At 45.4% G+C, this 25,966-nt stretch overlaps 5 protein-coding genes across 5 annotated transcripts; all 5 read left to right on the forward strand.

Moving 5' to 3' along the window:
* Nucleotides 1–65: 65 nt before the first annotated feature.
* LOC307135580 (zona pellucida sperm-binding protein 4-like) lies at nt 66–2,822 on the forward strand (the record flags this gene model as incomplete). Its single annotated transcript, XM_079832155.1, has 8 exons — nt 66–137; nt 1,375–1,519; nt 1,592–1,779; nt 1,846–1,943; nt 2,016–2,179; nt 2,247–2,439; nt 2,509–2,650; nt 2,733–2,822. 8 exons carry the CDS (start codon nt 66–68, stop codon nt 2,820–2,822), a joined length of 1,092 nt encoding a protein of 363 aa, XP_079688281.1.
* A 16-nt stretch (nt 2,823–2,838) lies between these two features.
* On the forward strand, nt 2,839–8,442 carry LOC307135581 (zona pellucida sperm-binding protein 4-like; the record flags this gene model as incomplete). Its single annotated transcript, XM_079832156.1, has 8 exons — nt 2,839–2,847; nt 6,995–7,139; nt 7,212–7,399; nt 7,466–7,563; nt 7,636–7,799; nt 7,867–8,059; nt 8,129–8,270; nt 8,353–8,442. The coding sequence occupies 8 exons, from the start codon at nt 2,839–2,841 to the stop codon at nt 8,440–8,442; spliced, it is 1,029 nt and encodes a 342-aa protein (XP_079688282.1).
* Nucleotides 8,443–8,458: 16 nt separating this feature from the next.
* On the forward strand, nt 8,459–14,557 carry LOC307135582 (zona pellucida sperm-binding protein 4-like; the record flags this gene model as incomplete). The annotated part of the gene is made up of 9 exons (XM_079832157.1): nt 8,459–8,467; nt 12,969–13,113; nt 13,186–13,373; nt 13,440–13,537; nt 13,610–13,773; nt 13,841–14,033; nt 14,103–14,244; nt 14,327–14,399; nt 14,481–14,557. 9 exons carry the CDS (start codon nt 8,459–8,461, stop codon nt 14,555–14,557), a joined length of 1,089 nt encoding a protein of 362 aa, XP_079688283.1.
* An 823-nt stretch (nt 14,558–15,380) lies between these two features.
* LOC307135583 (zona pellucida sperm-binding protein 4-like) lies at nt 15,381–20,144 on the forward strand (the record flags this gene model as incomplete). Its single annotated transcript, XM_079832158.1, has 8 exons — nt 15,381–15,422; nt 18,697–18,841; nt 18,914–19,101; nt 19,168–19,265; nt 19,338–19,501; nt 19,569–19,761; nt 19,831–19,972; nt 20,055–20,144. The coding sequence occupies 8 exons, from the start codon at nt 15,381–15,383 to the stop codon at nt 20,142–20,144; spliced, it is 1,062 nt and encodes a 353-aa protein (XP_079688284.1).
* Nucleotides 20,145–20,160: 16 nt separating this feature from the next.
* LOC307135584 (zona pellucida sperm-binding protein 4-like) lies at nt 20,161–25,908 on the forward strand (the record flags this gene model as incomplete). Its single annotated transcript, XM_079832159.1, has 9 exons — nt 20,161–20,169; nt 24,320–24,464; nt 24,537–24,724; nt 24,791–24,888; nt 24,961–25,124; nt 25,192–25,384; nt 25,454–25,595; nt 25,678–25,750; nt 25,832–25,908. 9 exons carry the CDS (start codon nt 20,161–20,163, stop codon nt 25,906–25,908), a joined length of 1,089 nt encoding a protein of 362 aa, XP_079688285.1.
* Nucleotides 25,909–25,966: the final 58 nt, after the last annotated feature.

Raw genomic sequence — 25,966 nt, forward strand, 5'->3', positions numbered from 1 at the left:
CCCAAGGTACTTTGGGCAAGCTCCAGTAGCAAAACTGAGAATTAATCTTTTTATTTGTCTTCAACATGACAAATCTGACCAATTGGAATCAAGAAACATCACATGCATATAATCTTGAGAACCAATGGAATCTGCCAGTTGCATAAACTCTCACTCGTGCAAGTCTGGAGAATCATGACTGCTAATGAAGAGGGAGGGATTATCGTTAATTAGCCAAAATCTGTAGAGTACAAAAAGACCAAAGAGCAGCATCTCAACAGTGTGACTAGCTGTTGAACAATGGCAGGAAGTTGGTGTGCTGGTCAGTGGCTGGCACTTTGTGTGTGGTTTTGTGCTTTCTGTCATGCTGTTCCACAGTGGAATTATCCGGCCAAGAAGTCTCAAACTCTGATATTACAGCAAACTGACCAGCGGCTTCAACAACAAGCTAGTCAACAGTTTTCTCCGCAGGTTCAACAAGCTAGTCAGCAGTCTCTTCCGTGGGGTCAACAGCAAGCTAGTCAGCAGTCTCCTCCGTGGGGTCAACAGCAAGCTAGTCAGCAGTCTCCTCCGTGGGGTCAACAGCAAGCTAGTCAGCAGTCTCCTCCGTGGGGTCAACAGCAAGCTAGTCAGCAGTCTCCTCCGTGGGGTCAACAGCAAGCTAGTCAGCAGTCTCCTCCGTGGGGTCAACAGCAAGCTAGTCAGCAGTCTCCTCCGTGGGGTCAACAGCAAGCTAGTCAGCAGTCTCCTCTGTGGGGTCAACAGCAAGCTAGTCAGCAGGTTCAAGCTAGTCAGCAGTCTCCTCCGTGGGGTCAACAGCAAGCTAGTCAGCAGTCTCCTCCGTGGGGTCAACAGCAAGCTAGTCAGCAGTCTCTTCCGTGGGGTCAACAGCAAGCTAGTCAGCAGTCTCCTCCGTGGGGTCAACAGCAAGCTAGTCAGCAGGTTCAAGCTAGTCAGCAGTCTCTTCCGTGGGTTAAACCGCGAGCTAGTCAGCAGTTTCCTCAGAAGGTTCAACAAGCTAGTAAGCAGTTTCCTCAGAAGGTTCAACAAGCTAGTCAGCAGTTTCCTCAGAAGGTTCGACAAGCTAGTAAGCAGTTTCCTCAGAAGGTTCAACAAGCTAGTAAGCAGTTTCCTCAGAAGGTTCAACAAGCTAGTCAGCAGTTTCCTCAGAAGGTACAACAAGCTAGTCAGCAGTTTCCTCAGAAGGTTCAACAAGCTAGTCAGCAGTTTCCTCAGAAGGTTCAACAAGCTAGTCAGCAGTTTCCTCAGAAGGTACAACAAGCTAGTCAGCAGTTTCCTCAGAAGGTTCAACAAGCTAGTCAACAGGTTCAACAAGCTAGTCAACAGTTTCATCAAGCTAGTCAACAGTTTCCTCAGCTGGTTCACACTAAGCAGCCAGTGGCACAGGCAGAGCCTCTTGACAAATGTGCTGTAGCGGATTATGAGCAGATCCAATGTGGTCCACCTGGAATCAGTGGTGCTGAGTGTGAAGCTATCAACTGCTGCTTTAACGGACAGCAGTGTTACTATGGGAAGGCAGGTAAGAGTGTCGAGTCAATGTAAAGGTGTTCATGTTCAACTGATCCTCAGCAATAACCTGCTCTCGTTCCAGTGACTGTCCAGTGTATAAGAGATGGTCAGTTTGTGGTAGTGGTGGCTAGAGATGTTACTCTGCCTCGCTTGAGCCTGGATTCAGTCCGTCTCCTGGGTGGAAGCGACCCACCTTGCAGTCCTGTGGGATCCACACCTTCCTTTGCTATATACCAGTTCCCTGTCACTGCCTGTGGCACGAGCATGATGGTGAGTAGCTGCTTGTGGTTCTGCATGGCTTAAAATGGACTGGATGCCAACAGTTACTATTTGCAGGAGGACAGTGGATATGTGGTGTATGAAAACAGAATGACCTCCTCGTATGAAGTGGGTGTTGGACCACTTGGTTCCATCACAAGGGACAGCCATTTTGAGTAGGTGCTCTTACGCTTTAGCATGAATGTTAATCCTTGGCAAATGCTAAAAGCTCACTGTTTGTTGTCCAGGCTTCTCTTCCAGTGTAGGTACTCTGCTACTGCTGTGGAGGCTCTGGTTGTGGAGGTCAACACTGTTCCTGCACCTCCACCAGTAGCTGCTCCTGGACCCCTCAGGGTGGAGCTTAGACTGGCGAATGGTCAATGTGTCACCAAAGGCTGTGCAGAAGGCAAGTGTGCATAAGTATATTCTAAACTCCAGGTTACAGCAGTTTCTGGTTGAACGCCGGTGTTCTTCCTCAGGGGACGAGGCGTACACGTCCTACTACAGTGGTGCTGATTATCCGGTCACAAAAGTCCTGCGGGAGCCTGTGTATGTTGAGGTGCGCATTTTGGAGAGGACCGACCCCAACATTGTCCTAATGCTGGGACGTTGCTGGGCGACATCAACCCCCAGTCCACTCAGTCTACCCCAATGGGACCTTCTGGTCGACGGGTGAGTAAGGCCAGTCTTTATCCATCTAGTGTGCTGTAAGGCATCTCTGACTGCCTCTTTGTCTTTCAGATGCCCTTACCAGGATGACCGTTACCTGACCACATTGGTGGCTGGATCTTCTGGTCTTCAGTTCCCAACCCACTACAAGCGCTTTGTTGTGAAGATGTTCACATTTGTGGATCCAGCATCACTGGCTCCTCTGCAGGAAACCGTATGCTCCGCAGCCTTACCTGAACCCTTAATATTAGTCTTATAGTGATTTCTGTGGCTTAACCCTTTTCCCTCTCTGTTAGATCTTCATCCACTGTAGTACAGCGGTGTGCCATCCCTCTTCTGGCTCCTGTGAGCAAAGCTGCGCTAGGAAAAGTGAGTGCTTGCTGTAAACTGACTTCAGGAACCATGAGAGTGGTATTTAAATGCCTAATGTTTCTACCCCTTCTCTTACAGGAAGAGACACGCATGTCAAGACCGTCTCTAGTGGACAAACTGTGGTGTCTAGTGGAGAAGTTACCCTGGTCATGTGAATTTGGTTGTTTTAATAAACTTCTTGAATCCACATTAGTCTTTGGCATTGATTTCTGACTGGAGTCAGCTCTTTCATGACTGTTCTCAGTTTGATTTATTGGGATTCACTAAACCAGTTCCATTAGCAAGGTTGTGCAGTCTAACTGAGGTGCTTAACTTGAACTAAACAAACCAAGCCTTTGAACTGAACTATTTGCAAAGCTCCAGTTGCTAACCTGGGCCCCTGTTCTTCATGGTGACTAATTAGGGGTTTAACTTGTCTGTTTGGGTCTTTAGGTATGACTGGACCTATAATTTAGTCCCTTAACTAATGTATCCCACCTGGGTTGTCTGAGGACCTATTTACACCTGGTACTAAAGCATTTAATCTGATCACACGTGGACCATGCTAAATACAAGTATAAACTGGGTCTAAATTGTTTTGAGCTGGGGGGGGTGGGGTTATTTTTAGAGACTTTAGGTCTGTGGCCAGTTGCATAAACCGCTTGAACTAGTACTAAAAGTTAGTCATCTAATTTCTTCTTCACTTTACCTAACTGTTTAAAGTCTGTTACATAAGTTAGATTAATCTAAATTTTATTGGTTAAATCTTAACTGCTAGTAGGTTAAACTAGTTAAGACCGAGTCTTAACATAGAGGCTAGGATTATGCAATTGACCCCTGATATTAAAATAAGAAACTGAGGGCAAGTGGACAGGCTGATTCAATTCACTTTTTCATGCCCTTTTCCCACTACTGTCTGTGGTGATTCAGATGTACATCATTGCTTGCATTGTATGATTGCCCACTACTGGTTGAATTGGAAAGTCCTAAGTACATATGAGTAGACTCGTCCCTTCTGTCATAATCAAGGAGTCGAGGGTCTGTCCATATAAACCTCCCTTGTCCACTTGTGGAACACTTCAAACTGGTGACAGGGATTACCCCGAGGGGAAGTGCTTGGGGAGGTTTGTGAGTGTGTTGCCAAATGTGGAACTACATACTACTCTATTTCTGTAGTAATGTGCAACCTCAGTGCTGCATTTGACACTGTCGATCACAACATACTTCTTGACAGGCTGGAAAACTGGGTTGGGCTTTCTGGGATGGTCCTTAAATGGTCCAGGACATACTTAGAAGGGAGAGGTTATTATGTGAGTATAGGTGACCATAAGTCTGAGTGGACATCCATGACATGCGGAGTCCCACAAGGGTCAATTCTTGTTCCACTCCTATTCCACCTGTACATGCTCCCACTGAGCCAAATAATGAGAGAGAACCAAATGGCTGACGACACCCAGATCTACTTAGGCCTATCACCTAATGACTACAGCCCCATTGACTCCCTGTGCAAATGCATTGATGAAGTTAACAACTGGATGTACCAAAACTTTCTTCAGTTAAACAAAGACAAAACTCAACTCATTGCATTTGGAAACAAAGATGAAGTTCTCAAGGTGAACGCATACCTTGAAGCTAGGGGTCAGACAACTAAAGATCAAGTCAGGAATCTGGGTGTGATTCTGGAGTCAGACCTGAGTTTCAGTAGTCATGTCAAAGCAATAACTAAATCAGCTTACTATCATATCAAGAATTAGATGCTTTGTTTCCAGGCAAGACTTGGAGAAACTTGTTCATGCTTTCATCTCCAGTAGGGTGGACTATTGTAATGGTCTTCTCACCGGCCTTCCCAAAAAGACCATTAGACAGCTGCAGCTCATACAGGACGCTGAGCAGAACCAGAACATATGACCATATCACACCAGTCCTCAGGTCTTTACACTGGCTTCCAGTTACATTTAGAATAGATTATAAAGTATTATTACTTGTATATAAATCACTCAATGACCTAGGACCTCAATACATTGCAGATATGCTGATTAAATACAAACCCAACAGATCACTCAGATCATCAGGATCAAGTCAGTTAGAAATACCAAGGGTTCACTCAAAGCAAGGAGATTCTGCTTTTAGCTCTTATGCCAGCCGCAGCTGAACCAGCTTCCTGAACAGATCTGATGTGCTCCAACAGCAGCCACTTTCAAATCCAGACTCAAAAGATGAGTACTCCCTCTGGTGCGAGGAAGACCCGTTTAGATCTGGTCTGACGGGTAAAACATCTAGAGAACGCCCTCAAGTTAGGCCAAGAAGATTTGTCTGTAAGTGTACGGTCTAAACGCACAGTTACCTGACAAATATTTTTAAAGTAAACCTGACTCTCCATTTTCTTCCACCCCAGATAGGGGTTTTCATCTTTATTTTTTATTTCTTTCCATTCCTATTATAACTGTTTTAATTCACTTACGAATATTTTCATTTCATTTCTGTGTAAAGCACTTTGAATTGCCACTGTGTATGAAATGTGCTATACAAAAAAACTTGCCTTGCCTTGCCTTGCCTTGACGGATAGATCTGTAGAGATAGCCCTGGGGGTTCAGTCCATGAAGATTTTTCTGTAAGGGTAATGTTTAAATGCACAGTTACCTGACAAATATTTTTTACGTAAACCTGACTCTCCATTTTCATCCACTTCAGATAGGGGTTATACTATATATAAATATTTTATTTTATTCACTACGAATATTTGAATTCTATTTCTGTGTAAAGCACTTAGAATTGCCACTGTGTTTGAAATGTGCTATACAAATAAACTTGCCTTGCCTTGCCTAATGCTAGTTACCATTTCAGCACGTCTACAAGCAAAGCTGAATGCACCAAACATCTACCCAAGGTACTTTGGGCAAGCTCCAGTAGCAAAACTGAGAATTAATCTTTTTATTTGTCTTCAACATGACAAATCTGACCAATTGGAATCAAGAAACATCACATGCATATAATCTTGAGAACCAATGGAATCTGCCAGTTGCATAAACTCTCACTCGTGCAAGTCTGGAGAATCATGACTGCTAATGAAGAGGGAGGGATTATCGTTAATTAGCCAAAATCTGTAGAGTACAAAAAGACCAAAGAGCAGCATCTCAACAGTGTGACTAGCTGTTGAACAATGGCAGGAAGTTGGTGTGCTGGTCAGTGGCTGGCACTTTGTGTGTGGTTTTGTGCTTTCTGTCATGCTGTTCCACAGTGGAATTATCCGGCCAAGAAGACTCAAACTCTGATATTACAGCAAACTGACCAGCGGCTTCAACAACAAGCTAGTCAACAGTTTTCTCCGCAGGTTCAACAAGCTAGTCAGCAGTCTCTTCCGTGGGGTCAACAGCAAGCTAGTCAGCAGTCTCCTCCGTGGGGTCAACAGCAAGCTAGTCAGCAGTCTCCTCCGTGGGGTCAACAGCAAGCTAGTCAGCAGGTTCAAGCTAGTCAGCAGTCTCCTCCATGGGGTCAACAGCAAGCTAGTCAGCAGTCTCCTCCGTGGGGTCAACAGCAAGCTAGTCAGCAGTCTCCTCCGTGGGGTCAACAGCAAGCTAGTCAGCAGTCTCCTCCGTGGGGTCAACAGCAAGCGAGTCAGCAGGTTCAAGCTAGTCAGCAGTCTCCTCCGTGGGGTCAACAGCAAGCTAGTCAGCGGTCTCCTCCGTGGGGTCAACAGCAAGCTAGTCAGCAGTCTCCTCCGTGGGGTCAACAGCAAGCTAGTCAGCAGTCTCTTCCGTGGGGTCAACAGCAAGCTAGTCAGCAGTCTCCTCCGTGGGGTCAACAGCAAGCTAGTCAGCAGGTTCAAGCTAGTCAGCAGTCTCTTCCGTGGGTTAAACCGCGAGCTAGTCAGCAGTTTCCTCAGAAGGTTCAACAAGCTAGTAAGCAGTTTCCTCAGAAGGTTCAACAAGCTAGTCAGCAGTTTCCTCAGAAGGTTCAACAAGCTAGTAAGCAGTTTCCTCAGAAGGTTCAACAAGCTAGTAAGCAGTTTCCTCAGAAGGTTCAACAAGCTAGTCAGCAGTTTCCTCAGAAGGTTCAACAAGCTAGTCAGCAGTTTCCTCAGAAGGTACAACAAGCTAGTCAGCAGTTTCCTCAGAAGGTTCAACAAGCTAGTCAACAGGTTCAACAAGCTAGTCAACAGTTTCATCAAGCTAGTCAACAGTTTCCTCAGCTGGTTCACACTAAGCAGCCAGTGGCACAGGCAGAGCCTCTTGACAAATGTGCTGTAGCGGATTATGAGCAGATCCAATGTGGTCCACCTGGAATCAGTGGTGCTGAGTGTGAAGCTATCAACTGCTGCTTTAACGGACAGCAGTGTTACTATGGGAAGGCAGGTAAGAGTGTCGAGTCAATGTAAAGGTGTTCATGTTCAACTGATCCTCAGCAATAACCTGCTCTCGTTCCAGTGACTGTCCAGTGTATAAGAGATGGTCAGTTTGTGGTAGTGGTGGCTAGAGATGTTACTCTGCCTCGCTTGAGCCTGGATTCAGTCCGTCTCCTGGGTGGAAGCGACCCACCTTGCAGTCCTGTGGGATCCACACCTTCCTTTGCTATATACCAGTTCCCTGTCACTGCCTGTGGCACGAGCATGATGGTGAGTAGCTGCTTGTGGTTCTGCATGGCTTAAAATGGACTGGATGCCAACAGTTACTATTTGCAGGAGGACAGTGGATATGTGGTGTATGAAAACAGAATGACCTCCTCGTATGAAGTGGGTGTTGGACCACTTGGTTCCATCACAAGGGACAGCCATTTTGAGTAGGTGCTCTTACGCTTTAGCATGAATGTTAATCCTTGGCAAATGCTAAAAGCTCACTGTTTGTTGTCCAGGCTTCTCTTCCAGTGTAGGTACTCTGCTACTGCTGTGGAGGCTCTGGTTGTGGAGGTCAACACTGTTCCTGCACCTCCACCAGTAGCTGCTCCTGGACCCCTCAGGGTGGAGCTTAGACTGGCGAATGGTCAATGTGTCACCAAAGGCTGTGCAGAAGGCAAGTGTGCATAAGTATATTCTAAACTCCAGGTTACAGCAGTTTCTGGTTGAACGCCGGTGTTCTTCCTCAGGGGACGAGGCGTACACGTCCTACTACAGTGGTGCTGATTATCCGGTCACAAAAGTCCTGCGGGAGCCTGTGTATGTTGAGGTGCGCATTTTGGAGAGGACCGACCCCAACATTGTCCTAATGCTGGGACGTTGCTGGGCGACATCAACCCCCAGTCCACTCAGTCTACCCCAATGGGACCTTCTGGTCGACGGGTGAGTAAGGCCAGTCTTTATCCATCTAGTGTGCTGTAAGGCATCTCTGACTGCCTCTTTGTCTTTCAGATGCCCTTACCAGGATGACCGTTACCTGACCACATTGGTGGCTGGATCTTCTGGTCTTCAGTTCCCAACCCACTACAAGCGCTTTGTTGTGAAGATGTTCACATTTGTGGATCCAGCATCACTGGCTCCTCTGCAGGAAACCGTATGCTCCGCAGCCTTACCTGAACCCTTAATATTAGTCTTATAGTGATTTCTGTGGCTTAACCCTTTTCCCTCTCTGTTAGATCTTCATCCACTGTAGTACAGCGGTGTGCCATCCCTCTTCTGGCTCCTGTGAGCAAAGCTGCGCTAGGAAAAGTGAGTGCTTGCTGTAAACTGACTTCAGGAACCATGAGAGTGGTATTTAAATGCCTAATGTTTCTACCCCTTCTCTTACAGGAAGAGACACGCATGTCAAGACCGTCTCTAGTGGACAAACTGTGGTGTCTAGTGGAGAAGTTACCCTGGTCATGTGAATTTGGTTGTTTTAATAAACTTCTTGAATCCACATTAGTCTTTGGCATTGATTTCTGACTGGAGTCAGCTCTTTCATGACTGTTCTCAGTTTGATTTATTGGGATTCACTACTAAACCAGTTCCATTAGCAAGGTTGTGCAGTCTAACTGAGGTGCTTAACTTGAACTAAACAAACCAAGCCTTTGAACTGAACTATTTGCAAAGCTCCAGTTGCTAACCTGGGCCCCTGTTCTTCATGGTGACTAATTAGGGGTTTAACTTGTCTGTTTGGGTCTTTAGGTATGACTGGACCTATAATTTAGTCCCTTAACTAATGTATCCCACCTGGGTTGTCTGAGGACCTATTTACACCTGGTACTAAAGCATTTAATCTGATCACACGTGGACCATGCTAAATACAAGTATAAACTGGGTCTAAATTGTTTTGAGCTGGGGGGGGTGGGGTTATTTTTAGAGACTTTAGGTCTGTGGCCAGTTGCATAAACCGCTTGAACTAGTACTAAAAGTTAGTCATCTAATTTCTTCTTCACTTTACCTAACTGTTTAAAGTCTGTTACATAAGTTAGATTAATCTAAATTTTATTGGTTAAATCTTAACTGCTAGTAGGTTAAACTAGTTAAGACCGAGTCTTAACATAGAGGCTAGGATTATGCAATTGACCCCTGATATTAAAATAAGAAACTGAGGGCAAGTGGACAGGCTGATTCAATTCACTTTTTCATGCCCTTTTCCCACTACTGTCTGTGGTGATTCAGATGTACATCATTGCTTGCATTGTATGATTGCCCACTACTGGTTGAATTGGAAAGTCCTAAGTACATATGAGTAGACTCGTCCCTTCTGTCATAATCAAGGAGTCGAGGGTCTGTCCATATAAACCTCCCTTGTCCACTTGTGGAACACTTCAAACTGGTGACAGGGATTACCCCGAGGGGAAGTGCTTGGGGAGGTTTGTGAGTGTGTTGCCAAATGTGGAACTACATACTACTCTATTTCTGTAGTAATGTGCAACCTCAGTGCTGCATTTGACACTGTCGATCACAACATACTTCTTGACAGGCTGGAAAACTGGGTTGGGCTTTCTGGGATGGTCCTTAAATGGTCCAGGACATACTTAGAAGGGAGAGGTTATTATGTGAGTATAGGTGACCATAAGTCTGAGTGGACATCCATGACATGCGGAGTCCCACAAGGGTCAATTCTTGTTCCACTCCTATTCCACCTGTACATGCTCCCACTGAGCCAAATAATGAGAGAGAACCAAATGGCTGACGACACCCAGATCTACTTAGGCCTATCACCTAATGACTACAGCCCCATTGACTCCCTGTGCAAATGCATTGATGAAGTTAACAACTGGATGTACCAAAACTTTCTTCAGTTAAACAAAGACAAAACTCAACTCATTGCATTTGGAAACAAAGATGAAGTTCTCAAGGTGAACGCATACCTTGAAGCTAGGGGTCAGACAACTAAAGATCAAGTCAGGAATCTGGGTGTGATTCTGGAGTCAGACCTGAGTTTCAGTAGTCATGTCAAAGCAATAACTAAATCAGCTTACTATCATATCAAGAATTAGATGCTTTGTTTCCAGGCAAGACTTGGAGAAACTTGTTCATGCTTTCATCTCCAGTAGGGTGGACTATTGTAATGGTCTTCTCACCGGCCTTCCCAAAAAGACCATTAGACAGCTGCAGCTCATACAGGACGCTGAGCAGAACCAGAACATATGACCATATCACACCAGTCCTCAGGTCTTTACACTGGCTTCCAGTTACATTTAGAATAGATTATAAAGTATTATTACTTGTATATAAATCACTCAATGACCTAGGACCTCAATACATTGCAGATATGCTGATTAAATACAAACCCAACAGATCACTCAGATCATCAGGATCAAGTCAGTTAGAAATACCAAGGGTTCACTCAAAGCAAGGAGATTCTGCTTTTAGCTCTTATGCCAGCCGCAGCTGAACCAGCTTCCTGAACAGATCTGATGTGCTCCAACAGCAGCCACTTTCAAATCCAGACTCAAAAGATGAGTACTCCCTCTGGTGCGAGGAAGACCCGTTTAGATCTGGTCTGACGGGTAAAACATCTAGAGAACGCCCTCAAGTTAGGCCAAGAAGATTTGTCTGTAAGTGTACGGTCTAAACGCACAGTTACCTGACAAATATTTTTAAAGTAAACCTGACTCTCCATTTTCTTCCACCCCAGATAGGGGTTTTCATCTTTATTTTTTATTTCTTTCCATTCCTATTATAACTGTTTTAATTCACTTACGAATATTTTCATTTCATTTCTGTGTAAAGCACTTTGAATTGCCACTGTGTATGAAATGTGCTATACAAAAAAACTTGCCTTGCCTTGCCTTGCCTTGACGGATAGATCTGTAGAGATAGCCCTGGGGGTTCAGTCCATGAAGATTTTTCTGTAAGGGTAATGTTTAAATGCACAGTTACCTGACAAATATTTTTTACGTAAACCTGACTCTCCATTTTCATCCACTTCAGATAGGGGTTATACTATATATAAATATTTTATTTTATTCACTACGAATATTTGAATTCTATTTCTGTGTAAAGCACTTAGAATTGCCACTGTGTTTGAAATGTGCTATACAAATAAACTTGCCTTGCCTTGCCTAATGCTAGTTACCATTTCAGCACGTCTACAAGCAAAGCTGAATGCACCAAACATCTACCCAAGGTACTTTGGGCAAGCTCCAGTAGCAAAACTGAGAATTAATCTTTTTATTTGTCTTCAACATGACAAATCTGACCAATTGGAATCAAGAAACATCACATGCATATAATCTTGAGAACCAATGGAATCTGCCAGTTGCATAAACTCTCACTCGTGCAAGTCTGGAGAATCATGACTGCTAATGAAGAGGGAGGGATTATCGTTAATTAGCCAAAATCTGTAGAGTACAAAAAGACCAAAGAGCAGCATCTCAACAGTGTGACTAGCTGTTGAACAATGGCAGGAAGTTGGTGTGCTGGTCAGTGGCTGGCACTTTGTGTGTGGTTTTGTGCTTTCTGTCATGCTGTTCCACAGTGGAATTATCCGGCCAAGAAGTCTCAAACTCTGATATTACAGCAAACTGACCAGCGGCTTCAACAACAAGCTAGTCAACAGTTTTCTCCGCAGGTTCAACAAGCTAGTCAGCAGTCTCTTCCGTGGGGTCAACAGCAAGCTAGTCAGCAGTCTCCTCCGTGGGGTCAACAGCAAGCTAGTCAGCAGTCTCCTCCGTGGGGTCAACAGCAAGCTAGTCAGCAGGTTCAAGCTAGTCAGCAGTCTCCTCCATGGGGTCAACAGCAAGCTAGTCAGCAGTCTCCTCCGTGGGGTCAACAGCAAGCTAGTCAGCAGTCTCCTCCGGGGGGTCAACAGCAAGCTAGTCAGCAGTCTCCTCCGTGGGGTCAACAGCAAGCTAGTCAGCAGTCTCCTCCGTGGGGTCAACAGCAAGCTAGTCAGCAGTCTCCTCCGTGGGGTCAACAGCAAGCGAGTCAGCAGGTTCAAGCTAGTCAGCAGTCTCCTCCGTGGGGTCAACAGCAAGCTAGTCAGCAGTCTCCTCCGTGGGGTCAACAGCAAGCTAGTCAGCAGTCTCCTCCGTGGGGTCAACAGCAAGCTAGTCAGCAGTCTCTTCCGTGGGGTCAACAGCAAGCTAGTCAGCAGTCTCCTCCGTGGGGTCAACAGCAAGCTAGTCAGCAGTCTCTTCCGTGGGTTAAACCGCGAGCTAGTCAGCAGTTTCCTCAGAAGGTTCAACAAGCTAGTAAGCAGTTTCCTCAGAAGGTTCAACAAGCTAGTCAGCAGTTTCCTCAGAAGGTTCAACAAGCTAGTAAGCAGTTTCCTCAGAAGGTTCAACAAGCTAGTAAGCAGTTTCCTCAGAAGGTTCAACAAGCTAGTCAGCAGTTTCCTCAGAAGGTACAACAAGCTAGTCAGCAGTTTCCTCAGAAGGTTCAACAAGCTAGTAAGCAGTTTCCTCAGAAGGTTCAACAAGCTAGTCAGCAGTTTCCTCAGAAGGTTCAACAAGCTAGTCAGCAGTTTCCTCAGAAGGTACAACAAGCTAGTCAGCAGTTTCCTCAGAAGGTTCAACAAGCTAGTCAGCAGTTTCCTCAGAAGGTACAACAAGCTAGTCAGCAGTTTCCTCAGAAGGTTCAACAAGCTAGTCAGCAGTTTCCTCAGAAGGTTCAACAAGCTAGTCAGCAGTTTCCTCAGAAGGTTCAACAAGCTAGTCAGCAGTTTCCTCAGAAGGTACAACAAGCTAGTCAGCAGTTTCCTCAGAAGGTTCAACAAGCTAGTCAACAGGTTCAACAAGCTAGTCAACAGTTTCATCAAGCTAGTCAACAGTTTCCTCAGCTGGTTCACACTAAGCAGCCAGTGGCACAGGCAGAGCCTCTTGACAAATGTGCTGTAGCGGATTATGAGCAGATCCAATGTGGTCCACCTGGAATCAGTGGTGCTGAGTGTGAAGCCATCAACTGCTGCTTTAACGGACAGCAGTGTTACTATGGGAAGGCAGGTAAGAGTGTCGAGTCAATGTAAAGGTGTTCATGTTCAACTGATCCTCAGCAATAACCTGCTCTCGTTCCAGTGACTGTCCAGTGTATAAGAGATGGTCAGTTTGTGGTAGTGGTGGCTAGAGATGTTACTCTGCCTCGCTTGAGCCTGGATTCAGTCCGTCTCCTGGGTGGAAGCGACCCACCTTGCAGTCCTGTGGGATCCACACCTTCCTTTGCTATATACCAGTTCCCTGTCACTGCCTGTGGCACGAGCATGATGGTGAGTAGCTGCTTGTGGTTCTGCATGGCTTAAAATGGACTGGATGCCAACAGTTACTATTTGCAGGAGGACAGTGGATATGTGGTGTATGAAAACAGAATGACCTCCTCGTATGAAGTGGGTTTTGGACCACTTGGTTCCATCACAAGGGACAGCCATTTTGAGTAGGTGCTCTTACGCTTTAGCATGAATGTTAATCCTTGGCAAATGCTAAAAGCTCACTGTTTGTTGTCCAGGCTTCTCTTCCAGTGTAGGTACTCTGCTACTGCTGTGGAGGCTCTGGTTGTGGAGGTCAACACTGTTCCTGCACCTCCACCAGTAGCTGCTCCTGGACCCCTCAGGGTGGAGCTTAGACTGGCGAATGGTCAATGTGTCACCAAAGGCTGTGCAGAAGGCAAGTGTGCATAAGTATATTCTAAACTCCAGGTTACAGCAGTTTCTGGTTGAACGCCGGTGTTCTTCCTCAGGGGACGAGGCGTACACGTCCTACTACAGTGGTGCTGATTATCCGGTCACAAAAGTCCTGCGGGAGCCTGTGTATGTTGAGGTGCGCATTTTGGAGAGGACCGACCCCAACATTGTCCTAATGCTGGGACGTTGCTGGGCGACATCAACCCCCAGTCCACTCAGTCTACCCCAATGGGACCTTCTGGTCGACGGGTGAGTAAGGCCAGTCTTTATCCATCTAGTGTGCTGTAAGGCATCTCTGACTGCCTCTTTGTCTTTCAGATGCCCTTACCAGGATGACCGTTACCTGACCACATTGGTGGCTGGATCTTCTGGTCTTCAGTTCCCAACCCACTACAAGCGCTTTGTTGTGAAGATGTTCACATTTGTGGATCCAGCATCACTGGCTCCTCTGCAGGAAACCGTATGCTCCGCAGCCTTACCTGAACCCTTAATATTAGTCTTATAGTGATTTCTGTGGCTTAACCCTTTTCCCTCTCTGTTAGATCTTCATCCACTGTAGTACAGCGGTGTGCCATCCCTCTTCTGGCTCCTGTGAGCAAAGCTGCGCTAGGAAAAGTGAGTGCTTGCTGTAAACTGACTTCAGGAACCATGAGAGTGGTATTTAAATGCCTAATGTTTCTACCCCTTCTCTTACAGGAAGAGACACGCATGTCAAGACCGTCTCTAGTGGACAAACTGTGGTGTCTAGTGGAGAAGTTACCCTGGTCATGTGAATTTGGTTGTTTTAATAAACTTCTTGAATCCACATTAGTCTTTGGCATTGATTTCTGACTGGAGTCAGCTCTTTCATGACTGTTCTCAGTTTGATTTATTGGGATTCACTACTAAACCAGTTCCATTAGCAAGGTTGTGCAGTCTAACTGAGGTGCTTAACTTGAACTAAACAAACCAAGCCTTTGAACTGAACTATTTGCAAAGCTCCAGTTGCTAACCTGGGCCCCTGTTCTTCATGGTGACTAATTAGGGGTTTAACTTGTCTGTTTGGGTCTTTAGGTATGACTGGACCTATAATTTAGTCCCTTAACTAATGTATCCCACCTGGGTTGTCTGAGGACCTATTTACACCTGGTACTAAAGCATTTAATCTGATCACACGTGGACCATGCTAAATACAAGTATAAACTGGGTCTAAATTGTTTTGAGCTGGGGGGGGTGGGGTTATTTTTAGAGACTTTAGGTCTGTGACCAGTTGCATAAACCGCTTGAACTAGTACTAAAAGTTAGTCATCTAATTTCTTCTTCACTTTACCTAACTGTTTAAAGTCTGTTACATAAGTTAGATTAATCTAAATTTTATTGGTTAAATCTTAACTGCTAGTAGGTTAAACTAGTTAAGACCGAGTCTTAACATAGAGGCTAGGATTATGCAATTGACCCCTGATATTAAAATAAGAAACTGAGGGCAAGTGGACAGGCTGATTCAATTCACTTTTTCATGCCCTTTTCCCACTACTGTCTGTGGTGATTCAGATGTACATCATTGCTTGCATTGTATGATTGCCCACTACTGGTTGAATTGGAAAGTCCTAAGTACATATGAGTAGACTCGTCCCTTCTGTCATAATCAAGGAGTCGAGGGTCTGTCCATATAAACCTCCCTTGTCCACTTGTGGAACACTTCAAACTGGTGACAGGGATTACCCCGAGGGGAAGTGCTTGGGGAGGTTTGTGAGTGTGTTGCCAAATGTGGAACTACATACTACTCTATTTCTGTAGTAATGTGCAACCTCAGTGCTGCATTTGACACTGTCGATCACAACATACTTCTTGACAGGCTGGAAAACTGGGTTGGGCTTTCTGGGATGGTCCTTAAATGGTCCAGGACATACTTAGAAGGGAGAGGTTATTATGTGAGTATAGGTGACCATAAGTCTGAGTGGACATCCATGACATGCGGAGTCCCACAAGGGTCAATTCTTGTTCCACTCCTATTCCACCTGTACATGCTCCCACTGAGCCAAATAATGAGAGAGAACCAAATGGCTGACGACACCCAGATCTACTTAGGCCTATCACCTAATGACTACAGCCCCATTGACTCCCTGTGCAAATGCATTGATGAAGTTAACAACTGGATGTACCAAAACTTTCTTCAGTTAAACAAAGACAAAACTCAACTCATTGCATTTGGAAACAAAGATGAAGTTCTCAAGGTGAACGCATACCTTGAAGCTAGGGGTCAGACAACTAAAGATCAAGTCAGGAATCTGGGTGTGATTCTGGAGTCAGACCTGAGTTTCAGTAGTCATGTCAAAGCAATAACTAAATCAGCTTACTATCATATCAAGAATTAGATGCTTTGTTTCCAGGCAAGACTTGGAGAAACTTGTTCATGCTTTCATCTCCAGTAGGGTGGACTATTGTAATGGTCTTCTCACCGGCCTTCCCAAAAAGACCATTAGACAGCTGCAGCTCATACAGGACGCTGAGCAGAACCAGAACATATGACCATATCACACCAGTCCTCAGGTCTTTACACTGGCTTCCAGTTACATTTAGAATAGATTATAAAGTATTATTACTTGTATATAAATCACTCAATGACCTAGGACCTCAATACATTGCAGATATGCTGATTAAATACAAACCCAACAGATCACTCAGATCATCAGGATCAAGTCAGTTAGAAATACCAAGGGTTCACTCAAAGCAAGGAGATTCTGCTTTTAGCTCTTATGCCAGCCGCAGCTGAACCAGCTTCCTGAACAGATCTGATGTGCTCCAACAGCAGCCACTTTCAAATCCAGACTCAAAAGATGAGTACTCCCTCTGGTGCGAGGAAGACCCGTTTAGATCTGGTCTGACGGGTAAAACATCTAGAGAACGCCCTCAAGTTAGGCCAAGAAGATTTGTCTGTAAGTGTACGGTCTAAACGCACAGTTACCTGACAAATATTTTTAAAGTAAACCTGACTCTCCATTTTCTTCCACCCCAGATAGGGGTTTTCATCTTTATTTTTTATTTCTTTCCATTCCTATTATAACTGTTTTAATTCACTTACGAATATTTTCATTTCATTTCTGTGTAAAGCACTTTGAATTGCCACTGTGTATGAAATGTGCTATACAAAAGAACTTGCCTTGCCTTGCCTTGCCTTGACGGATAGATCTGTAGAGATAGCCCTGGGGGTTCAGTCCATGAAGATTTTTCTGTAAGGGTAATGTTTAAATGCACAGTTACCTGACAAATATTTTTTACGTAAACCTGACTCTCCATTTTCATCCACTTCAGATAGGGGTTATACTATATATAAATATTTTATTTTATTCACTACGAATATTTGAATTCTATTTCTGTGTAAAGCACTTAGAATTGCCACTGTGTTTGAAATGTGCTATACAAATAAACTTGCCTTGCCTTGCCTAATGCTAGTTACCATTTCAGCACGTCTACAAGCAAAGCTGAATGCACCAAACATCTACCCAAGGTACTTTGGGCAAGCTCCAGTAGCAAAACTGAGAATTAATCTTTTTATTTGTCTTCAACATGACAAATCTGACCAATTGGAATCAAGAAACATCACATGCATATAATCTTGAGAACCAATGGAATCTGCCAGTTGCATAAACTCTCACTCGTGCAAGTCTGGAGAATCATGACTGCTAATGAAGAGGGAGGGATTATCGTTAATTAGCCAAAATCTGTAGAGTACAAAAAGACCAAAGAACAGCATCTCAACAGTGTGACTAGCTGTTGAACAATGGCAGGAAGTTGGTGTGCTGGTCAGTGGCTGGCACTTTGTGTGTGGTTTTGTGCTTTCTGTCATGCTGTTCCACAGTGGAATTATCCGGCCAAGAAGTCTCAAACTCTGATATTACAGCAAACTGACCAGCGGCTTCAACAACAAGCTAGTCAACAGTTTTCTCCGCAGGTTCAACAAGCTAGTCAGCAGTCTCTTCCGTGGGGTCAACAGCAAGCTAGTCAGCAGTCTCCTCCGTGGGGTCAACAGCAAGCTAGTCAGCAGTCTCCTCCGTGGGGTCAACAGCAAGCTAGTCAGCAGGTTCAAGCTAGTCAGCAGTCTCCTCCATGGGGTCAACAGCAAGCTAGTCAGCAGTCTCCTCCGTGGGGTCAACAGCAAGCTAGTCAGCAGTCTCCTCCGTGGGGTCAACAGCAAGCTAGTCAGCAGTCTCCTCCGTGGGGTCAACAGCAAGCTAGTCAGCAGTCTCCTCCGTGGGGTCAACAGCAAGCTAGTCAGCAGTCTCCTCCGTGGGGTCAACAGCAAGCGAGTCAGCAGGTTCAAGCTAGTCAGCAGTCTCCTCCGTGGGGTCAACAGCAAGCTAGTCAGCAGTCTCCTCCGTGGGGTCAACAGCAAGCTAGTCAGCAGTCTCCTCCGTGGGGTCAACAGCAAGCTAGTCAGCAGTCTCTTCCGTGGGGTCAACAGCAAGCTAGTCAGCAGTCTCCTCCGTGGGGTCAACAGCAAGCTAGTCAGCAGGTTCAAGCTAGTCAGCAGTCTCTTCCGTGGGTTAAACCGCGAGCTAGTCAGCAGTTTCCTCAGAAGGTTCAACAAGCTAGTAAGCAGTTTCCTCAGAAGGTTCAACAAGCTAGTCAGCAGTTTCCTCAGAAGGTTCAACAAGCTAGTAAGCAGTTTCCTCAGAAGGTTCAACAAGCTAGTAAGCAGTTTCCTCAGAAGGTTCAACAAGCTAGTCAGCAGTTTCCTCAGAAGGTACAACAAGCTAGTCAGCAGTTTCCTCAGAAGGTTCAACAAGCTAGTAAGCAGTTTCCTCAGAAGGTTCAACAAGCTAGTAAGCAGTTTCCTCAGAAGGTTCAACAAGCTAGTCAACAGGTTCAACAAGCTAGTCAACAGTTTCATCAAGCTAGTCAACAGTTTCCTCAGCTGGTTCACACTAAGCAGCCAGTGGCACAGGCAGAGCCTCTTGACAAATGTGCTGTAGCGGATTATGAGCAGATCCAATGTGGTCCACCTGGAATCAGTGGTGCTGAGTGTGAAGCTATCAACTGCTGCTTTAACGGACAGCAGTGTTACTATGGGAAGGCAGGTAAGAGTGTCGAGTCAATGTAAAGGTGTTCATGTTCAACTGATCCTCAGCAATAACCTGCTCTCGTTCCAGTGACTGTCCAGTGTATAAGAGATGGTCAGTTTGTGGTAGTGGTGGCTAGAGATGTTACTCTGCCTCGCTTGAGCCTGGATTCAGTCCGTCTCCTGGGTGGAAGCGACCCACCTTGCAGTCCTGTGGGATCCACACCTTCCTTTGCTATATACCAGTTCCCTGTCACTGCCTGTGGCACGAGCATGATGGTGAGTAGCTGCTTGTGGTTCTGCATGGCTTAAAATGGACTGGATGCCAACAGTTACTATTTGCAGGAGGACAGTGGATATGTGGTGTATGAAAACAGAATGACCTCCTCGTATGAAGTGGGTGTTGGACCACTTGGTTCCATCACAAGGGACAGCCATTTTGAGTAGGTGCTCTTACGCTTTAGCATGAATGTTAATCCTTGGCAAATGCTAAAAGCTCACTGTTTGTTGTCCAGGCTTCTCTTCCAGTGTAGGTACTCTGCTACTGCTGTGGAGGCTCTGGTTGTGGAGGTCAACACTGTTCCTGCACCTCCACCAGTAGCTGCTCCTGGACCCCTCAGGGTGGAGCTTAGACTGGCGAATGGTCAATGTGTCACCAAAGGCTGTGCAGAAGGCAAGTGTGCATAAGTATATTCTAAACTCCAGGTTACAGCAGTTTCTGGTTGAACGCCGGTGTTCTTCCTCAGGGGACGAGGCGTACACGTCCTACTACAGTGGTGCTGATTATCCGGTCACAAAAGTCCTGCGGGAGCCTGTGTATGTTGAGGTGCGCATTTTGGAGAGGACCGACCCCAACATTGTCCTAATGCTGGGACGTTGCTGGGCGACATCAACCCCCAGTCCACTCAGTCTACCCCAATGGGACCTTCTGGTCGACGGGTGAGTAAGGCCAGTCTTTATCCATCTAGTGTGCTGTAAGGCATCTCTGACTGCCTCTTTGTCTTTCAGATGCCCTTACCAGGATGACCGTTACCTGACCACATTGGTGGCTGGATCTTCTGGTCTTCAGTTCCCAACCCACTACAAGCGCTTTGTTGTGAAGATGTTCACATTTGTGGATCCAGCATCACTGGCTCCTCTGCAGGAAACCGTATGCTCCGCAGCCTTACCTGAACCCTTAATATTAGTCTTATAGTGATTTCTGTGGCTTAACCCTTTTCCCTCTCTGTTAGATCTTCATCCACTGTAGTACAGCGGTGTGCCATCCCTCTTCTGGCTCCTGTGAGCAAAGCTGCGCTAGGAAAAGTGAGTGCTTGCTGTAAACTGACTTCAGGAACCATGAGAGTGGTATTTAAATGCCTAATGTTTCTACCCCTTCTCTTACAGGAAGAGACACGCATGTCAAGACCGTCTCTAGTGGACAAACTGTGGTGTCTAGTGGAGAAGTTACCCTGGTCATGTGAATTTGGTTGTTTTAATAAACTTCTTGAATCCACATTAGTCTTTGGCATTGATTTCTGACTGGAGTCAGCTCTTTCATGACTGTTCTCAGTTTGATTTATTGGGATTCACTACTAAACCAGTTCCATTAGCAAGGTTGTGCAGTCTAACTGAGGTGCTTAACTTGAACTAAACAAACCAAGCCTTTGAACTGAACTATTTGCAAAGCTCCAGTTGCTAACCTGGGCCCCTGTTCTTCATGGTGACTAATTAGGGGTTTAACTTGTCTGTTTGGGTCTTTAGGTATGACTGGACCTATAATTTAGTCCCTTAACTAATGTATCCCACCTGGGTTGTCTGAGGACCTATTTACACCTGGTACTAAAGCATTTAATCTGATCACACGTGGACCATGCTAAATACAAGTATAAACTGGGTCTAAATTGTTTTGAGCTGGGGGGGGTGGGGTTATTTTTAGAGACTTTAGGTCTGTGGCCAGTTGCATAAACCGCTTGAACTAGTACTAAAAGTTAGTCATCTAATTTCTTCTTCACTTTACCTAACTGTTTAAAGTCTGTTACATAAGTTAGATTAATCTAAATTTTATTGGTTAAATCTTAACTGCTAGTAGGTTAAACTAGTTAAGACCGAGTCTTAACATAGAGGCTAGGATTATGCAATTGACCCCTGATATTAAAATAAGAAACTGAGGGCAAGTGGACAGGCTGATTCAATTCACTTTTTCATGCCCTTTTCCCACTACTGTCTGTGGTGATTCAGATGTACATCATTGCTTGCATTGTATGATTGCCCACTACTGGTTGAATTGGAAAGTCCTAAGTACATATGAGTAGACTCGTCCCTTCTGTCATAATCAAGGAGTCGAGGGTCTGTCCATATAAACCTCCCTTGTCCACTTGTGGAACACTTCAAACTGGTGACAGGGATTACCCCGAGGGGAAGTGCTTGGGGAGGTTTGTGAGTGTGTTGCCAAATGTGGAACTACATACTACTCTATTTCTGTAGTAATGTGCAACCTCAGTGCTGCATTTGACACTGTCGATCACAACATACTTCTTGACAGGCTGGAAAACTGGGTTGGGCTTTCTGGGATGGTCCTTAAATGGTCCAGGACATACTTAGAAGGGAGAGGTTATTATGTGAGTATAGGTGACCATAAGTCTGAGTGGACATCCATGACATGCGGAGTCCCACAAGGGTCAATTCTTGTTCCACTCCTATTCCACCTGTACATGCTCCCACTGAGCCAAATAATGAGAGAGAACCAAATGGCTGACGACACCCAGATCTACTTAGGCCTATCACCTAATGACTACAGCCCCATTGACTCCCTGTGCAAATGCATTGATGAAGTTAACAACTGGATGTACCAAAACTTTCTTCAGTTAAACAAAGACAAAACTCAACTCATTGCATTTGGAAACAAAGATGAAGTTCTCAAGGTGAACGCATACCTTGAAGCTAGGGGTCAGACAACTAAAGATCAAGTCAGGAATCTGGGTGTGATTCTGGAGTCAGACCTGAGTTTCAGTAGTCATGTCAAAGCAATAACTAAATCAGCTTACTATCATATCAAGAATTAGATGCTTTGTTTCCAGGCAAGACTTGGAGAAACTTGTTCATGCTTTCATCTCCAGTAGGGTGGACTATTGTAATGGTCTTCTCACCGGCCTTCCCAAAAAGACCATTAGACAGCTGCAGCTCATACAGGACGCTGAGCAGAACCAGAACATATGACCATATCACACCAGTCCTCAGGTCTTTACACTGGCTTCCAGTTACATTTAGAATAGATTATAAAGTATTATTACTTGTATATAAATCACTCAATGACCTAGGACCTCAATACATTGCAGATATGCTGATTAAATACAAACCCAACAGATCACTCAGATCATCAGGATCAAGTCAGTTAGAAATACCAAGGGTTCACTCAAAGCAAGGAGATTCTGCTTTTAGCTCTTATGCCAGCCGCAGCTGAACCAGCTTCCTGAACAGATCTGATGTGCTCCAACAGCAGCCACTTTCAAATCCAGACTCAAAAGATGAGTACTCCCTCTGGTGCGAGGAAGACCCGTTTAGATCTGGTCTGACGGGTAAAACATCTAGAGAACGCCCTCAAGTTAGGCCAAGAAGATTTGTCTGTAAGTGTACGGTCTAAACGCACAGTTACCTGACAAATATTTTTAAAGTAAACCTGACTCTCCATTTTCTTCCACCCCAGATAGGGGTTTTCATCTTTATTTTTTATTTCTTTCCATTCCTATTATAACTGTTTTAATTCACTTACGAATATTTTCATTTCATTTCTGTGTAAAGCACTTTGAATTGCCACTGTGTATGAAATGTGCTATACAAAAAAACTTGCCTTGCCTTGCCTTGCCTTGACGGATAGATCTGTAGAGATAGCCCTGGGGGTTCAGTCCATGAAGATTTTTCTGTAAGGGTAATGTTTAAATGCACAGTTACCTGACAAATATTTTTTACGTAAACCTGACTCTCCATTTTCATCCACTTCAGATAGGGGTTATACTATATATAAATATTTTATTTTATTCACTACGAATATTTGAATTCTATTTCTGTGTAAAGCACTTAGAATTGCCACTGTGTTTGAAATGTGCTATACAAATAAACTTGCCTTGCCTTGCCTAATGCTAGTTACCATTTCAGCACGTCTACAAGCAAAGCTGAATGCACCAAACATCTACCCAAGGTACTTTGGGCAAGCTCCAGTAGCAAAACTGAGAATTAATCTTTTTATTTGTCTTCAACATGACAAATCTGACCAATTGGAATCAAGAAACATCACATGCATATAATCTTGAGAACCAATGGAATCTGCCAGTTGCATAAACTCTCACTCGTGCAAGTCTGGAGAATCATGACTGCTAATGAAGAGGGAGGGATTATCGTTAATTAGCCAAAATCTGTAGAGTACAAAAAGACCAAAGAACAGCATCTCAACAGTGTGACTAGCTGTTGAACAATGGCAGGAAGTTGGTGTGCTGGTCAGTGGCTGGCACTTTGTGTGTGGTTTTGTGCTTTCTGTCATGCTGTTCCACAGTGGAATTATCCGGCCAAGAAGTCTCAAACTCTGATATTACAGCAAACTGACCAGCGGCTTCAACAACAAGCTAGTCAACAGTTTTCTCCGCAGGTTCAACAAGCTAGTCAGCAGTCTCTTCCGTGGGGTCAACAGCAAGCTAGTCAGCAGTCTCCTCCGTGGGGTCAACAGCAAGCTAGTCAGCAGTCTCCTCCGTGGGGTCAACAGCAAGCTAGTCAGCAGGTTCAAGCTAGTCAGCAGTCTCCTCCATGGGGTCAACAGCAAGCTAGTCAGCAGTCTCCTCCGTGGGGTCAACAGCAAGCTAGTCAGCAGTCTCCTCCGTGGGGTCAACAGCAAGCTAGTCAGCAGTCTCCTCCGTGGGGTCAACAGCAAGCGAGTCAGCAGGTTCAAGCTAGTCAGCAGTCTCCTCCGTGGGGTCAACAGCAAGCTAGTCAGCAGTCTCCTCCGTGGGGTCAACAGCAAGCTAGTCAGCAGTCTCCTCCGTGGGGTCAACAGCAAGCTAGTCAGCAGTCTCTTCCGTGGGGTCAACAGCAAGCTAGTCAGCAGTCTCCTCCGTGGGGTCAACAGCAAGCTAGTCAGCAGGTTCAAGCTAGTCAGCAGTCTCTTCCGTGGGTTAAACCGCGAGCTAGTCAGCAGTTTCCTCAGAAGGTTCAACAAGCTAGTCAGCAGTTTCCTCAGAAGGTTCAACAAGCTAGTAAGCAGTTTCCTCAGAAGGTTCAACAAGCTAGTAAGCAGTTTCCTCAGAAGGTTCAACAAGCTAGTCAGCAGTTTCCTCAGAAGGTACAACAAGCTAGTCAGCAGTTTCCTCAGAAGGTTCAACAAGCTAGTAAGCAGTTTCCTCAGAAGGTTCAACAAGCTAGTAAGCAGTTTCCTCAGAAGGTTCAACAAGCTAGTCAACAGGTTCAACAAGCTAGTCAACAGTTTCATCAAGCTAGTCAACAGTTTCCTCAGCTGGTTCACACTAAGCAGCCAGTGGCACAGGCAGAGCCTCTTGACAAATGTGCTGTAGCGGATTATGAGCAGATCCAATGTGGTCCACCTGGAATCAGTGGTGCTGAGTGTGAAGCTATCAACTGCTGCTTTAACGGACAGCAGTGTTACTATGGGAAGGCAGGTAAGAGTGTCGAGTCAATGTAAAGGTGTTCATGTTCAACTGATCCTCAGCAATAACCTGCTCTCGTTCCAGTGACTGTCCAGTGTATAAGAGATGGTCAGTTTGTGGTAGTGGTGGCTAGAGATGTTACTCTGCCTCGCTTGAGCCTGGATTCAGTCCGTCTCCTGGGTGGAAGCGACCCACCTTGCAGTCCTGTGGGATCCACACCTTCCTTTGCTATATACCAGTTCCCTGTCACTGCCTGTGGCACGAGCATGATGGTGAGTAGCTGCTTGTGGTTCTGCATGGCTTAAAATGGACTGGATGCCAACAGTTACTATTTGCAGGAGGACAGTGGATATGTGGTGTATGAAAACAGAATGACCTCCTCGTATGAAGTGGGTGTTGGACCACTTGGTTCCATCACAAGGGACAGCCATTTTGAGTAGGTGCTCTTACGCTTTAGCATGAATGTTAATCCTTGGCAAATGCTAAAAGCTCACTGTTTGTTGTCCAGGCTTCTCTTCCAGTGTAGGTACTCTGCTACTGCTGTGGAGGCTCTGGTTGTGGAGGTCAACACTGTTCCTGCACCTCCACCAGTAGCTGCTCCTGGACCCCTCAGGGTGGAGCTTAGACTGGCGAATGGTCAATGTGTCACCAAAGGCTGTGCAGAAGGCAAGTGTGCATAAGTATATTCTAAACTCCAGGTTACAGCAGTTTCTGGTTGAACGCCGGTGTTCTTCCTCAGGGGACGAGGCGTACACGTCCTACTACAGTGGTGCTGATTATCCGGTCACAAAAGTCCTGCGGGAGCCTGTGTATGTTGAGGTGCGCATTTTGGAGAGGACCGACCCCAACATTGTCCTAATGCTGGGACGTTGCTGGGCGACATCAACCCCCAGTCCACTCAGTCTACCCCAATGGGACCTTCTGGTCGACGGGTGAGTAAGGCCAGTCTTTATCCATCTAGTGTGCTGTAAGGCATCTCTGACTGCCTCTTTGTCTTTCAGATGCCCTTACCAGGATGACCGTTACCTGACCACATTGGTGGCTGGATCTTCTGGTCTTCAGTTCCCAACCCACTACAAGCGCTTTGTTGTGAAGATGTTCACATTTGTGGATCCAGCATCACTGGCTCCTCTGCAGGAAACCGTATGCTCCGCAGCCTTACCTGAACCCTTAATATTAGTCTTATAGTGATTTCTGTGGCTTAACCCTTTTCCCTCTCTGTTAGATCTTCATCCACTGTAGTACAGCGGTGTGCCATCCCTCTTCTGGCTCCTGTGAGCAAAGCTGCGCTAGGAAAAGTGAGTGCTTGCTGTAAACTGACTTCAGGAACCATGAGAGTGGTATTTAAATGCCTAATGTTTCTACCCCTTCTCTTACAGGAAGAGACACGCATGTCAAGACCGTCTCTAGTGGACAAACTGTGGTGTCTAGTGGAGAAGTTACCCTGGTCATGTGAATTTGGTTGTTTTAATAAACTTCTTGAATCCACATTAGTCTTTGGCATTGATTTCTGA

This window comes from Gobio gobio, assembly GCF_949357685.1.
Source record: "Gobio gobio genome assembly, chromosome: 12".
NCBI classification, from domain to species: domain Eukaryota; kingdom Metazoa; phylum Chordata; class Actinopteri; order Cypriniformes; family Gobionidae; genus Gobio; species Gobio gobio.